Here is a 15,923-nt window from a genome sequence, read left to right on the forward strand (position 1 = left end):
TAGTAGATGGGTTTAACAAATGGATCACAGCAGCAACGATCTGAGGAGGAATGGTAATTTACTAAATCCTACTGAACCAAAGTGTGCCCAAAGTGTGAGTCCCCACGATAGTACAAGGGAAGCACATGCCCTTCTCTGCTGCAAACTGAGTGGGGCCTGAGGGAGAGCCACTGTGGTGCAGTCTGGATCTCCACCTATCTTCCTCTTCACACCATGTGCTCCAGGGAATTCTGCCCCTCCCCTCCCATCAGAATGCTCAAAATGCCCATAAAAGGCAGCAAGTGGAACCAGAACTAACTCTTTAACTCCCACTGCTTCACATGATGTTTTGGTGTGGAATACTGACATAAAAAAAAATCACAACACCACAACAGCCAGGACCTCACCACCCTCTCTCTGAAAAGATCCTCCCAATCTCTAATCTAAATCTCAACTCTTGTAATTTAAAACATTTGTACCTTGTGATATCTGCCCATGTTAAAAGTTGATTTCCCTCTTGTTTCTGAGCTCTCGGTGAGTACTGGAAGGCTGCAATGTGTTCTCCTCCAGGCTGTTTCTTCTCCCATCTCCCTCAGCCTGTCTTTCCAGGAGAGGTCCTCCAGCCCTCTGATCACCCTCGTGGCTTTCCTCTGGACCTTCTCTAAAAGCTTTACATCATGCTCCAGATGGGGCCTTCTGAGGGCTGAGTAGAGAAGGACAGTGCCCTCCCTTGCTCTGATGACCACCTCTCTGTTGATGCAGCCCAGGGTGCAGTTGGCCTCTCAGGCTGCAAGCACACACTGCTGGCTCCTGTTAAGGTTTTCATCTACCATCTTGAAGTCCTTCCCCTCAGGGCTGCTCTCTAGGAATTCAACCCTCATGCCTGGGATTGTCCCGACACAAGTGCAAAAACTGGCATTTGATCTTGTTGAACCTCATGCTGTTCCTTTGGGCCCACTTTTCAAGCCTGGCCAGGTCCCTCTGGATGGCACCCCTTCATTCTGTCATGCCAACTGCACCACACAGCTTGGTGACATCAGCACACTTGCTGAGGGTGCTCTCTGTCTCATCATCCATGCCTCTGATAGACGTTGAACAGCTCTGGTCCCAAGGCTGACCCCTGTGGACATAACTTGTGATCAGCCTCCACCTGGTGGAGCCGATTTCCCAGAGAGCCATTTACCACAGTCCTTTGGCTGCGACCTTCCAACCAATTTCTTATCCAATGAACACTCTGCCCTTCAAATCCATCTCACACATCTCTCCACAGAGATAAGGAAGTGATGTGGGACCATGCCAAAGGACTTCCAAAAGTCCAGGGAGATTTCTGTACCACTCTGTGTAACTGATGTACTGACAAAGCATCCACATTATCATTCTGACCATAAAGAACCAGGACATGTATTGAACTGTGGGGAAAATACTGATTTCTCTTTTAGATCCTTGTAATATTGAGCTAAAGAAAGCATTGTAGATCCTAGGACTAAGGCTGTGTTATAGTAAACACATCTTTTTACAGCACACACGAAGAAATTGTTTATTAGATTGATTCTTTGCTTACAAGTGGCACCTGGTAGATAAGTGTGTTTCTGTAACTTAGCAACCTTCCCTTCAGTACCCAGAGAGCTGTTATTGGAATGGTCTGGAGTTCAGCAAAGGAATCATTACCAGAGCTGCAGTGACACAATGACTGGGTCTGACAACAAGAACAGAAATAACAACTTGTACACAGGGGTAATTTGGGAAGTTATTATTAAATATTAGGGAAAAAAAGTCAGGACATGAGACAATAAAGATTAAATAGAAACATGGCATATCACTTGGATTAGAGTAAATAGGTAAGGAAGAAGAGGATGTGAAATCCTAACTAACAGTGAGCAGATGTATGTGTTGGAAATAATTTATATTATATAGAATAACAGAAACATGTGTTGTGGGTTAGGTGCAGTTTCAAACAATATATTAACGTGAAAGGGACGCAGAATTCAATAGCTGATCCCAAGTGTGCAGAAAAAAACAAACAAACAACAACAACAAAGAACCCTGCAGTGATATGTAGCCATTGACACACACAGTTTGTTGTCTTTGGGTTTTAAGCAAAGAAAGAATAAAACGCTTTGTGCCTCAACCCAGGAATTGCTGAGATGTGTTCTCTCCCCTGTCCTGTAGAGGGGCAGTGACAGAGCAGCACAGGGGGCACCTGGGAGCCAGGCAAGGTGAGCACAGCGCAGCTGGGCGCTGAGTTCCAGGCTGATTTTGGGGTCCCAGCCCCACAGCATGAGGCTCCGTGTGCCTTCCCCTCTGCAGGACAGCCCGGCCCCACCGCCCCACAGGCAGCCCCTGGCAGCTCAGTGCAGGCACTGTGTGGGGCAGCATGCGTGCAGTGGTACAGAGATGGGCCCCCAGCACAGCCCCTGACACCACATGTCCTCCTTCTCACCGCACCTACTTCCTCCCCTTTAGTTCATCTTCCTCTTCATCATGGTGCACCCTGGCTCACCTTTTAGCTCTTTCCCCCCAATTTGGCAAACTTCCATTGCTTGTTTTGCCACAATCAACAACTTTCTATCTTGGTCTGGCGTAAGTGCAAACAGTTATATCAAACCCAAGAACAAGTCCTTGCACCTGGTGGAGGCAAAAAAGTGATTTCAGAGCTTCTGTGAAACAGGATCATTGATAAAAACAGGGCTGTTCACACACCAGTCAAAGCTAAACACAGAAGTTTTACGACGAGCACACACTGATTCCTACTGCTAAAGTAATATATTGTTCAACCGGCTAATACATTGATCCCATTTGCTAATCAAGCCTATATCAGCTCCACGGTGCCTGCTGGCATCTCATTTGCCTGCAGACACAGAGGTGGAACATGGAGGCTGTGAGAAAGTCAGCACTGAGCCAGAGTTCCTATGGGCTCCAGGAGAAAGAGAGCACGGTGATGCCTCAGTACAAGTGGAAGGAAGCCAAACATATGTGTAGGACCATGATAACCACTAATGATAATTACACACAAACAAATATATATGAACAGCAAAGAAAAAAGAAGTGATAAACATAAATAAATACTATAATCAGTAAGGAACGTAAGTATGTTATTATACAAACTGAGTCACTTGTTGAGACATGTGAAGTTTATGCCTGCTAAAATGTGACCAGGGCATCATTTTCCTCACCGCATTCTTGAGCTCCTGGTTCCTCATGCTGTAAATGAGGGGGTTCACTGCTGGAGGCAACACTGAGTACAGAAATGACACCACCAGGTCCAGGGATGGGGACGAGATGGAGGGGAGCTTCAGGTAGGCAGCCATGCCTGTGCTGACAAAGAGGGAGACCACGGCCAGGTGAGGGAGGCATGTGGAGAAGGCTTTCTGCCGTCCCTGCTCAGAGGGCATCCTCAGCACAGCCCTGAAGATCTGCACATAGGAGAAAAGAATGAAAACAAAACACCCAGATGCTAAAGAGGCACTGATCACAAGAAGCCAAATCTCTTTGAGGTAGGAGTGTGAGCAGGAGAGCTTGAGGATCTGGGGGATTTCACAGAAGAACTGGTCCACTGCATTGCCTTGGCAAAAAGGCAGAGAAAATGTGCTGGCAGTGAGCAGCAAGGCATTGAGAACCCCAGTGCCCCAGGCAGCTGCTGCCATGGTGGCACAAGCTCTGCTGTCCATCAGGGTCCCATAGTGCAGGGGCTTGCAGATGGCAACGTAGCGGTCATAGGACATGATGGTGAGAATGTAATACTCTGCTGAGATGAAGAAGAGAAAGAAAAAGACCTGTGCAGCACATCCAGCATAGGAGATGGTCCTGGTGTCCCGGAGGGCATTGGCCATGGCTTTGGGGAGAGTGGTGGAGATGCAGCCCAGGTCGAGGAGGGCGAGGTTGAGGAGGAAGAAGTACATGGGGGTGTGCAGGCGGTGGTGGCAGGCTACGGCTGTGCTGATGAGGCCGTTGCCCAGGAGGGCAGCCAGGTAGATGCCCAGCAAGAGCCAGAAGTGCAGGAGCTGCAGCTGCCGCGTGTCTGCCAACGCCAGCAGGAGGAACTCGCTGATGGAGCTGCTGTTGGGCATCTGCAGTTCCTGGGCATGGAGTCCTGTGCACAGTGCAGAAAAGTAATGGTGAGTCAAGATCATTCACACAGACACTCCTCTTGCTATGCTATAAAAGTATTTTCTTTCTCTATGGAAAATGTTCATTTAGCTCTTTAACTTGAATTTATTTTCATGAGCTTCACCATCCCTTAAGAAGGAGAAGCTTAAGGAGCTCTAATTTTCCTCTCATTTCCTAATCCTATTTCAGCCTCCTGGATATTTTCCATCTTTGAGCAATTTCCATGTCTCATATCTTTATCCTGTCTGCTCTTGGAGTGCCCATATCTACCTCTGTGCCCTTAAACTTCTGTTAGAGAAAGCTGCCTGTCTGCAGGATAAGTGCATTATTCATCTCTGTGGGAAACAATGACAATTTCAGCTGGTGCTGTCCTTTGAAAGATGAGAGTTTGAAAGCACTTTAGGAGATTGTTTGCATAACAGCAGACTGAGAAACGTGCAGTTCAGGATTCTCAGAGATGTGTTCATATTTCACATCTCCTTTCAGAATTCTGCCTACGACTTTTTTCTCGTCCCTAAAAACAAGAAAAGAAAAATCCCTGCCTTGTCACTCCACTCGCAAAGTGCTCTTAGAAACACTCTGGGGTGCAGTGTATCTGCGATCCCCCAGCCCCAGGCAGCAGCTGTGGCAGCAGAAGGCCCCTGCCCTGCCCTGCCCTGCCGGGGGGCTCCTTCCCCCACACATCTCCCCGCAGCGTCGTGGGCAGCTCCCCGGGCAGGCTGAGTGCTGAGTGCTGAGTGCTGAGTGCTGAGTGCTGAGTGCTGAGTGCTGAGCCTGGCAGGCGGCAGAGTCCCTGGCCCGGCACACAGCCCCTGGGGCACAGCAGGGACCTGCTCTGCAGGACAGCCCTGGGCACCCGGCTGCAGCCCCAGCTGCACAGCCTGCAGCCGTCCTGGGACACGCAGCCCTCAGGGCTGTGCTCTGATGCTGCAGCACAGAAGCCCTCAGCTGGAGTTGATGGATAAAGAAACACTGAGTGTTTACATCCTGAAATGGGATGTCCCAAATTTAGTGATTCCAGCAATAAAAACTGATACATTGCCTGCAATGAGAAACTTACCTTGTCAAGGGTTATGAGCAATGCTTCTTCCATGAGCTCACAGCCCAACGTGCCACACTGCCTGTTAGTTCTCTTCCTTCTTTCCTCTCCCTGTCTCTTGCAGATCATGCCCACAGACCTGCTGCATGGGGCACAGGAGCTGCTCCTGGGCACAGCTCTCTCTGCAGTGCTGCCACTTCTATAAGCTCCCTGTGTCCCAGGAGTCCAGCACAGCTCAGCAGCCGAGGATGTGATTTCATTCTCTCCATGGAGATATCCATGTTTCTCCTGAGCTGACAGCTCCTGCAAGGCAGCAGGGTCATCACAGCTGAACGTATTTCAAAGTCAGCTCAGTTAATCAGGATGTCCACTGTTTTCCAGAAGCACTGTTATTTGTACTAAAAGAAGTTTGACCAAGGGAGAAGCAAATGCCAAATCTGGGAATCCTCCATTCATGATCTGTAAGTGCAGATTCTGTAATAACATTACAGAATCACAGAATTGCTTAGGTTGGAGGGGACTTGAAAGATCACCTAGTTCCAAGCCCCCATTTGTGGGCAAGGGCTGTCAATCACAAGATCAAGCTGCCCAGGATTGCATCAATCCTGACCTTGAATGCTTCCAGGGATGGGACACAAAACTTCTATGGGCAACCTGTGCCATATATTCTGAGCAGAAAATTTCTCCCTAATAGATAAACTAAATCTCCACTTTTTTATTTAATGTCCTTGCCCTTTGTCGTGTTATATCAGACCGTCACAACCTAAGCCTAAAATTAGGCAACTCATCAGCTGATAGAAAACCTGGGGCTGAAATGGGATCGGTTCCTCACAGAACCATGGGAGCTGCGAGTTCCCTTAGCTGAGTTCAGCTGTGCACAGTGAGGTGTCTGTGTGTGAGCCCCTCATCTGAATCCTTGCTCTTTATTCAACAGGGACTGCACTGCTCAAACACACACTCTCAGGGATGACCAAGGTGCCTGGGGTGATCCTAGCTGTGTGCTCGTGCTTGTAAACTGTGGTGGAAAATCTGTGAGACAGACAGCTCCTTCCTGAGCATCAGCTGAGGGCCAGAAGGGAGGTATTCTTGGCCATCCTAAATGCCACCACAGCCCTGTGCTTGGGGCACCCACTGTGCCTTTTGCACCTGTCCCCATGGAGCATGTTGTGTTATTCTGCTGACCAAATGAGCTCAGAACACAAGAGCCAGATCTTTCTCTCTGCTCCATCTGTGGCATAGTCTGGAGTTCAAGGCATTACAAAGCTATGACACATCTACAGTCTTTCACTCATGACACCTTATTAGTTTGCTCTGGGCTCTCACTTGAATGGCATCAGAAGAAGTCTGGGGTTATGCCAGTTCCCAGTTGACAGGAAGCTGGCAAACATTGTTCCAGTTTTAAAGAAAAGTAAGAAAGAAGACCCCAGCAATTATGGACCTGTCTGTCTCACTGTCTCTCAGTGTGTTAAAGTGATGGAGAAAATAATGCTGGGAGTTATTGAAAAACACCTGAAGAGGATGAATTAAGAAGAATTCTGTCATTGGTCACAGGCAATGCTTGCAAGTGTGGGGAAGGTCCTGTTTAACTTAACGTCCTTTTGTGAAGTGCTCACCCATCTGGTTGACCAAGGGAAGCCAGCTGCTTTCAGTGGAGCTTTTGATACTCTTTCTCATAGAATTTGTGGCATCCTCTGGAGTTCAAGGTGTTACAAAGCTATATGTCACATCTACATTCTTTCACTGACGACACCTTATTAGTTTGCTCTGGGCTCTCATTTGAGAGGCATCAGATGAAGTCTAGGGTCATGCAGGTACCCAGTTGACAGGAAGATGTCAATCGTTGTTCCAGTTTTAAATAAGAACAAGAAAGATTATCTAGGCCATTACAGAGCTGTCGGTCTCATTTCTATGCCTGGTATAATTATGCAAAAAAAGATGCTGGTATTTACTGAGAAACACCTCAGTAGAATAATTCCGTCACTGGTCACAGCCCACACAATTTCGTGAGTGGAAGTTCCTGTTAAACTTAGTGTCCTTTTATGACAAAATCACACATCTGGTTGACCAAGGTAAAACAGCTGATGTTATCCTTGAGGATTTCAGTTGAGCTTTTGATATTCTTTCTTAGATAATTCTTCCGGACAAAATTTCCTGCATAGGTCTAGACAGAAAAAACTGCTGGGTGAGCAGTGAGCAGTTGGCCAATGGATCCTGCCCAAATGATCACATTAAGTGGAGTTCGATCAGGCTGGTGGATGGTCACTAGCAGGGTTTCCCAGGGCTCCATTTGAAGGCTGCTTTTCTTCAATGTTTTTGTGAATGACTTGCATGTAGGACTAGAAGATGTTTGAGCCAGTTTGCTGGTGACACCAAATTCGGTGGAAATGTTTCCTCCATTGAGGGTGGAGAGGACTTACAGAGAGCTGTGCTGAAGTTAGAGAACTGGTTAAACACAACCACATGAAGTGTAACAAGAACAAGTGCCTGATTCTGCACCTGGGTAGGTGCAACCCTGGACATACACACTGACTGGGAAATGGGATACTGGAGAGCAGTCCCAATGAAAGGGATTGGGGGTCCTGGCCAACATCAAATGGAACGTGAGTCAGCAGTGTGCCCAGGCAGCCAGGAAGGCCAACTGTCCTCTGAGTGCATTGAGCATGGCATTGCCAGCTGGGTGAGGGAGGGGTTTGTCCCACTCTGCTCTGCACTGCTGCAGCCTCAGCTGGAACATTGGGTGGACTTCTGGGCACCAAAGAACATAAAGGACATAAAACTATTGCAGACAGTCCAATGGAGGGCTCGAGCACTGAGACATCTGAAGTTCAAAGTTCTGTTGTGATTGAGTACATGTCCAGACTGGGCCCTTCTCACATCCCACATCCTGGCATGAGACACACTGCCCACATGGGACTTGGGCCTCACGGCATCCTTGCACCCCATGCAGAGTCTGGCAGCTGCTGTGCCCTGGTCTTCCATTTGACATCAGACAAACCTCCATCCCACTGCCCCAGGAAGGGCCCTGAGCCAGCAGGAGGGACACGATCTCCCTGCCGAGGCTCTGGGCATCAGGCTTTGGCCTTTCTGCTTCAGAAGACAAAGGAGGCTTAGCTCAGCATCACAGCCACCATCCCAGTGCCTTGGTCTGCCTGCAATCATGGCTTCCAATTATCTGCTCTAACAAGTCCCTGGGGAAGCTTGCTTGTCCATGGCCCTCAGTGGGGCCCATTAATACTCCAGGAAACTTCACCGTTCCTTCTGATTTTGGCTTCTTGAGCACTTCTTGCAATCTTCTCTCAGCACTGGAGGTGGATGGACTCAGCAGCAAAAGTCCCGTGGGGCCCATTACAACCTGAAGAGCCCTCCTGTGCCTTGTGCCTTCCTGTCATCTTCTTCAGCTGTTCAGAACTTGTACAGCAAATTGGAAAGGTATCTCGGAAGTGCTTAAAGAGGAAGACAATGATGGGCATTTATGAAGACTATTTATTTATTTTATAGTTGGGTTTAAACAAGAAGTTGCAGCAGCACTTTGTAAATTATATTGACCCAGGATGTCCCCTAATGAGCTTTGCCCCATCACTGTGTGGACAAATGTCCTCCCCAGCTACTCCACCCCATTTCTACTCCCATTGGCCCCATGGGACTTGCATCAGTTTTTCTCACATCACACTTCTCTGCATTCCTCCACTCGGTGTTAAACCTCATTTGCACCAACTCCCACTGGCTTTCCTCAGTGAACCAGCTGCACAGGGGAAATGAAAGATTTTTTTTTTTTTTTTTTTTTTTCCCCATCAGCTGTATGCATCATGCAATTGAATGAACAGTAGAACAATGTAATCAACTGCATGCCTTGTCCAAACCACACCTAATGAGGTTTGTCTTTTACTGGGAATATCTGTACAAGAAATATGTTAGGCAGAGATAGGAAGACATAGATAGACAGTTAAGGAGTTGATCAAAGAGTCCATCAGACTTTGCAGAGATGGAGCAAGTTCCAATAATCTCCCTGAAGTTCACAGATCAGCCAGATAACTGGGAGGTATCTGAGTGAACAAAGAGCAAGGGAAGGAAAAATTTGTAGAGCAGTGGGAAGAGCATGTGTCCAGATGGCCTGCAGAAAACTGGCCCTGAACCATGGTCATTGATTTCGGAGAGCTGGAGACACCTGGAGGATGAGGGACATCAAATACACAGCAGGGTAGAGCAGCGCTGGATGCTGGGCATCAGTCACAGGGCATTGGCACTGGCACCAATTCCTCAGAGAACCAGCTGCACATGGACAATGAAAGATTTCTCTTTTTTCCAACAAACAGAATTCCTTCATGATGAACAATGAAACACAGTCTGTGTCCCTGTACCTGAAGGCTTGTGTTTCCTGCTAACACAGTTCTGCAAAATGTTGTTCTTTTTGGAATAAGATAGAAAGGACACAAAATCCCCTGAAAGACTTGAATTTTCAACTTAAAAAAAAACAGATCTCATGAGTATTTCAGAACTTGAGAGGTGTGTTAACTCATTTTCACTGATTTCTGTCTTGGTCTTCAATCCATTCAATTCAGTTCAATTGCTTCAGTTTTATTGACACGAACATCTTTCAGACTTACAGCTTCAAAAATAAAAGAAAATCCATCTGTGTTTTGAACAGAGCCTGGCGCTCCCCAGAATTTCCCTGCCAAGTATTGTCCATGGCAGCTCTCAGTGTTCCCACTATCTGGGTCACACTGTGGTACTGAGATCTTCTCACGTTCTCAGACCTTGTTTTAGAAGGTCACATGCAGCACAGGACGCTTCACGCCCTTCATGCCAGGTAGCATGCCCCATTTCACTGTGAGCTCACATTCACCCTAGCTTTCCTTTTGCTGTGTATAAATTTCTGAAAGCCCTTCTGTCTTTGATATGTCTGGGCAGGTTCAATTCTGTGTGAGCTTTAGACTTTCTAAATTAATCTCAGCAGGTGCACTAGGACAAACACTCTGCATTGCTCCCAGCTGACCACTTCTTGTTTCCAATTCCTATATCTGCTTTCTTTCTGTACCGTACACCACAGACACTTGAAGAAGCCAAGGTGTGCTCTCCTGAAACCCAAAGATGTGAGGTTGACTTTTGCCCTCCCTTCAGACTCCTCAGCTCCACCATCCCATGGCCACTGCAGACCAGGTTCACTTTGACCTTCAACTTCTCCACCAGCCCTTCCTTGCCGGTGAGTATGAGATGCAGCAGAGCACCTCTCCTCTTTGGTTCCTCTGAGGTTTGGCAAAGAAACTGTCAGCTGCGCTGTCCAAGGATATCCTGGATCTTGTATGCCCTGCTGTGCCGTCCCTGCAGCAGATACTGGAGTGAAAAAGGCCCCCAAAGGGGACAAGGGCCTGACAACATCAGGCTCCCATCTGTCTGCAGAGGGCACCTTCCACTTGCTCTTCCTGATCAGGAAGCCAGGAGCAGACACTGCTGGTCTCCTCGGTTTGCCATTGCCATTCACTCTGACCTGGCTGCTCTGCCATCCCCAGGAAGAGCTCAGTGCACTCCCACAGAGAGCAGTTGCCCTTCCTTGTCTCCTCATCCATCTATCATAAAGACTTGTGCTACAGTCCAGTTGTGGAAGCCATTAAACCACGTCCCTGTGATCCAAGCAAGAACTCAGACCTGCAAGTGTACAAAGCTTTCTAGCCCAGCACATATTGGTGTTCTCATTCGTGTAAAACCACATAAGAAGACATCCTGTTCAGGAGGCATTATTGGATTCAGTGCATCCATGGTATCTATGAAGGTGGCACATAATCATGGGACCCACTGTGGGGCGCCAAGTTGTCCAAGCAGCATGGACACTCCTGGGCATGGCTTTCCTGAAGGCCCTGTGCTGCATTTGCAGCTGCATGTGAGTGTGCTGGACAGCCCTGGGAACTGGTATGACACTAGGCTGCTTCTGATGCCATTCACATGAGAGCACATAGAAAACTGAAGCTTCTTCAGTTGAAGAATAAAGATGTGTGCCAGCTCTGTAGTGCCTTGAGCTCCAGAATAGGCAGCAGATGGAGAACACAGGAAGATCTGCCTCTTCTTTTGTGAGCTCATCCATACAGTCAGCTGAATAACTCTGCATGCTCCATGGAGATGAGTAAAAAAGACATACTCCAGTGCCCTAAATGCAGTGGTCTGCTGTCATTTAGGATGGCCAAGAATACCTCTGTTCCATCTCTGGCCCTCATCTGATGCTCAGGAAGGAGGTGTCTGTCTCAGGGATTTCCCAAGCACTTCCCAAGCACTAGCACACATCCAGGAGCACCGCAGGCACCTTGGTCATCACCGAGGGTCTGTGTGTGAGCAACTGGCTCTCCACTGGAAGACCAAGGACTCAGAGCAGGAGCTCACATGCAGGCAACTCCTTGTGCACATCTGAACTGAACCAGAGAAATCCCAAACCCATTTCTGCCATAGGGTTTCCATCCAGGGATGAGATGCCAGCACCGCCTCAGCAGGATCACTGCCCTGCCCAGGGCAAGTCTGCCCCTCCCTGTCCTTGCCTGTGTGCTCTTTTTTGTACAGCAACACTTTCTGGTAGGACTAACAGTATGTCTGGAATTAGTCACTGTCCACTGGACATTTGGTGGTTAATGCAGCATATTTCAGAGTACAATCATGACACTGTTGTCTTTCAGGAGCTGTTGGCCACGGAGACCCAGGGACATCGCATGGGAGATGATTGGGAGGATAGAAATGAAATCCTCTGCTGCTGAGCAGGGCTGGGCCCCTGGGACACAGGGAGCTCCTACAAGTGGGCAGTGCTGCAGAGACACAGCTCTGACTAAGAGCAGCTCCCAGGTACTGTGCATCAGTACTAGGGGCGCATTCTGCAGGTGACATGAAGATGGAAGAGAAAGGAGAGAGGGATTACAGGATGTGTGGGGTGTGAGCAGGCTGCGACCTCACTGCAGGAGCATTGCTTTCAGCCACTGACAAGGTAAGTCTCTCACTATAGGTAATGCAAACACTTTTCCAACAGGGATCACCAAATCTGGCACATCCCAGTGCAGATCAGGCTGCATACACTCTGTGTTTCTTTATCATGGAATAAGAGCTGTTCCAGCTGAGGGCTTCCCTGCTGCAGCATCAGAGCTCCGCCCTGAGGGCACATCAAGAGATAACCCTTAAGTGCATTTTACCTCTCTGCTTTCCTTTAACGTATATATTCTTTCAGTAAAGCCATGGGAGCTCTCTTAGGTTCCCTTTTTCACTTGAAAAAATGAATCTGAAGACGGAGTGGGTTCTGGACAGCAAATAGGAATGCAGAGATTTGGGCTGGTGTCTGTATGCTCAGTCAGGGAAATGGCAGGAAAACAGCCCTCAGGATGAAAATCTGCAGACCACAGAGATATGATCAGGGAATTACCCCCTTCAGTGCAGGGACCTTCCTCTGAGCAAGCTCCCACCTAGAAAAGTCTCTGCCCACATGGCCATGGGGTCCGATGCGTGAACCACCTCCTGTGCAGGCAGAGCTCCAGCAGAGCAGAGCAGCATCTCCCCAGGCACGTGTCCATCACCCTCTGCAGTGCACAGGGGCTGAGAGCCACTGCCTGGGGCTGTGGGCAATGCAGTCTGTGAGGCTGGGAAGGAGCTGGCTTTCCCTTAATGAGATGCCATCAGTAGGACACATCTCCCTGAGGTGCCCTTCAGAGCCGTGAGCTGACCTTCAGGATGCAAATATTTCCCCTAGTCAGGCGATCAAAGTGCAGGGAAGAAGCAGAGAGATGCAATATGCAAATGCTGTGGGGTTGGTGAAATCAGTGTTAGGGGTCATTTGCAAGATGTGTGGTGATGAGGCACTGCTGAAGTACATTGAGAGAGGGTGAATACACAGTGATGGGCAGAGGACTCCTGTTTTCTGAGCTGGGTCTGACTTCAGAACTTTATGGGAATGCAATCGTCTTGCGTCTGCTAAGTAGTCAAGCTCAGAGCAATTGGAAAGAAACCCAGTCAGCTCCCCTTCCCCTGCGCTAAGCAGCAGTGAATCCCTTTGCCTCTTAGGTCTTACAGCTGTTCAGACTTCAGCAAACACTCCTTGGGCATGGTGAGCAGGATGAGAATTTGTAGGAAAAAGCGATCCCTAGAACTTCTATTTTTGACCTACATATTTTTGGCATTAAGGTTCAGATGCAGACCAGCACTTTTGCATTAGTAGTGATTTTATCTGATACATACTGAAACAAAAATCTTCCCACACACGATCACCACGTTCCTATGCACAGGGACAAGTCTGCTTCATTGAGATTAAAAGTGCAGAGACCCTCATGGCAAACACAAACTCATGAAATGTAGATCACATCAGGGAGCTGAATGAACACAGCCCACATGGAAAGACTTGTCCTTGACTTTTTTCCTCCTTGAATAGGTCCTGGTGCCCAGAAGTACCAGATGCCCAACAGCAGCTCCATCAGCGAGTTCCTCCTGCTGGCGTTGGCAGACACGCGGCAGCTGCAGCTCCTGCACTTCTGGCTCTTGCTGGGCATCTACCTGGCTGCCCTCCTGGGCAACGGCCTCATCAGCACAGCCGTAGCCTGCCACCACCGCCTGCACACCCCCATGGACTTCTTCCTCCTCAACCTCGCCCTCCTCGACCTGGGCTGCATCTCCACCACTCTCCCCAAAGCCATGGCCAATGCCCTCTGCGACACCAGGCACATCTCCTATGCTGGATGTGCTGCACAGGTCTTTTTCTTTTTCTTTTTCTTTTCAGCAGAGTATTGCATTCTCACCATCATGTCCTATGACCGCTACGTTGCCATCTGCAAGCCCCTGCACTACGGGACCTTGATGGACAGCAGAGCTTGTGCCACCATGGCAGCAGCTGCCTGGGGCACTGGGGTTCTCAATGCTCTGCTGCACACTGCCAACACATTTTCACTGCCTCTTTGTCATGGCAATGCAGTGGATCAGTTCTTCTGTGAAATCCCTCAGATCCTCAAGCTCTCCTGTTCAAAACTTGGTCTCGTTAGGGAAATTAGGTTTCTTGTGGCTAGTAGTGTTCTTTGTTTTGGCTGTTTTGCTTTCATTCTGTTCTCCTATGTGCAGATCTTCAGGGCCGTGCTGAGGATGCCCTCTGAGCATGGACGGCATAAAGCCTTCTCCACGTGCCTCCCTCACCTGGCTGTGGTCTCCCTGTTTCTCAGCACTGCCATGGCTGCCTACCTGAAACCCCATTCCATTTCTTCCTCACCTCTGGATCTGTTGGTGTCATTTCTGTACTCGGTGTTGCCTCCAGTTTTGAACCCCCTCATCTACAGCATGAGGAACACGGAGCTCAAGGATGCTCTGTGGAAACTAATGGACAAATGTTTTTTGAAAGCAATGAACTGCCCACCTTCTTCTATACGTGACTTGTAATTCAGATTTTAACATAATCACGCTGTTCTCTTTTGGTTTGAGCATTCATTTCTTAAGTGTTATTTATTGAATGTTTTATTCTGTGTTTTATGTATTCCAAACTTTTTCACTGAAACTTCATTACACCTATCCATTTCTATCCGGCTTGTACCTATGCAGTGTAACCCAGACACACTGTACAAGAGGAACCAGGCTCTCTGTGAGTCTTATCAGAGCAAAGGGAATGCAATGACTTTGTCTGTCTTTCTTCCTGTGAGACATTTCTGGAGTTGCTGGGGTCAGCTGTTCTCAGCACCCCATAATCCAGCATGAAGCATTCGGCTGTTAATCCAACTGTGCGGTGACTTCAGCCTGCAATAGCTGACGGGCCATCCCTTGGCGCCTGGCTGGGGTCTGTGCTTCCAGGATCACATTTGTCAGTGCCTGCTGACTGTGGGATCCTCTTTGCCGAAGCACCTGGTAGCACCTATAGAGGGAGAAGGAGGTTTGTGTAAGAGATTGTGATGGCTCTTCTGCGTGTGTACACACCTCAATAGCAGGAGGGACGTGACTTGGTCGTGTCTACTTGAGAAGCTGGCACGTGCCTTGGAAGATGATGGTGAGGTTCCTTCTTCTCAATGGCTGACCGGCCACAAGAAAGCTGATTTGTGGCATATCCATGAGGAAGTGATTTCCAACATGATGGAGTTGACCTTGGTAGTAGAAATGTGGAAGGGGGGAGGGGGGGGGAAACTCCCTCAAAGTGCAGCTTGAAAGCTCGAGACTGGGCATGGGGAAGAAGAAATGTCACTGGAAGCGTGATGATGTGGGGCCATGCTGAGGGACCACTCAGCATGGCTTTGTGTTTCAAAGGAAGTTCCGAGAGGATTGAGATACATCAGTGAAATGATCGCAATGCAGTGAAATGATCTCTCCACCAAGAGCGGGGTGGGGAGGAGAGGTGGGCGTCTGCAGATCACAGGGAAATAGGGGCTGGGCTGGAACAGCATTGGAAATCCTGCAGAGGAGAAGGCAGTGGGTGCTGGTGAGGATGGAGGGCTCCAACAGCAATAACGTCTTTGTTCCCTTGGCTATGGTTTGTGAGGAGATTTATTATGCTCGTGGTGATGGGGCCTCACTGCTTCCTTGTATCCCTGTGCAGAGGCTGGTTGGTGTCACACTGTTGTCATTCTCGTGGCGCAGAATTCTGCCCCACCCCAGCCGTTCTACTCACACTTCACTCCGTGTTTGTCTCACACATTTCTTGTGGTTTATTCACACTTCACTCCTGGCTAACTCACAGATTTTTCAAGGAATCACTCACTCTTTGCACAAGGTTTGCAGACTGTTTACTCTGCATTTGCTCTTACATTATTCCAGGTGTACTCAAACCTTACTTTGGGTTTTACTCACCGTTTACTCCATGTTTACTAACACTGTA

General features: G+C 48.5%; 2 protein-coding genes across 2 annotated transcripts; one reads left to right on the forward strand and one right to left on the reverse strand.

Moving 5' to 3' along the window:
- Nucleotides 1–3,074: 3,074 nt before the first annotated feature.
- LOC149914483 (olfactory receptor 14C36-like) lies at nucleotides 3,075–4,046 on the reverse strand. The gene has a single exon (XM_090126375.1). It carries the CDS (start codon nucleotides 4,044–4,046, stop codon nucleotides 3,075–3,077), a length of 972 nt encoding a protein of 323 aa, XP_089982501.1.
- A 9,488-nt stretch (nucleotides 4,047–13,534) lies between these two features.
- LOC149914484 (olfactory receptor 14A16-like) lies at nucleotides 13,535–14,503 on the forward strand. The gene has a single exon (XM_090126376.1). It carries the CDS (start codon nucleotides 13,535–13,537, stop codon nucleotides 14,501–14,503), a length of 969 nt encoding a protein of 322 aa, XP_089982502.1.
- The last annotated feature ends 1,420 nt before the right edge of the window (nucleotides 14,504–15,923 follow it).

This window comes from Phasianus colchicus, chromosome 29, assembly GCF_987193195.1.
Source record: "Phasianus colchicus chromosome 29, bPhaCol1.hap1.1, whole genome shotgun sequence".
NCBI classification, from domain to species: Eukaryota; Metazoa; Chordata; class Aves; order Galliformes; family Phasianidae; genus Phasianus; species Phasianus colchicus.

Bases quoted from the DNA above. Each gene is read 5' to 3' on its own strand.
- LOC149914483 (XM_090126375.1), bottom strand. From the start codon at position 4,046: ATGCCCAACAGCAGCTCCATCAGCGAGTTCCTCCTGCTGGCGTTGGCA.
- LOC149914484 (XM_090126376.1), top strand. From the start codon at position 13,535: ATGCCCAACAGCAGCTCCATCAGCGAGTTCCTCCTGCTGGCGTTGGCA.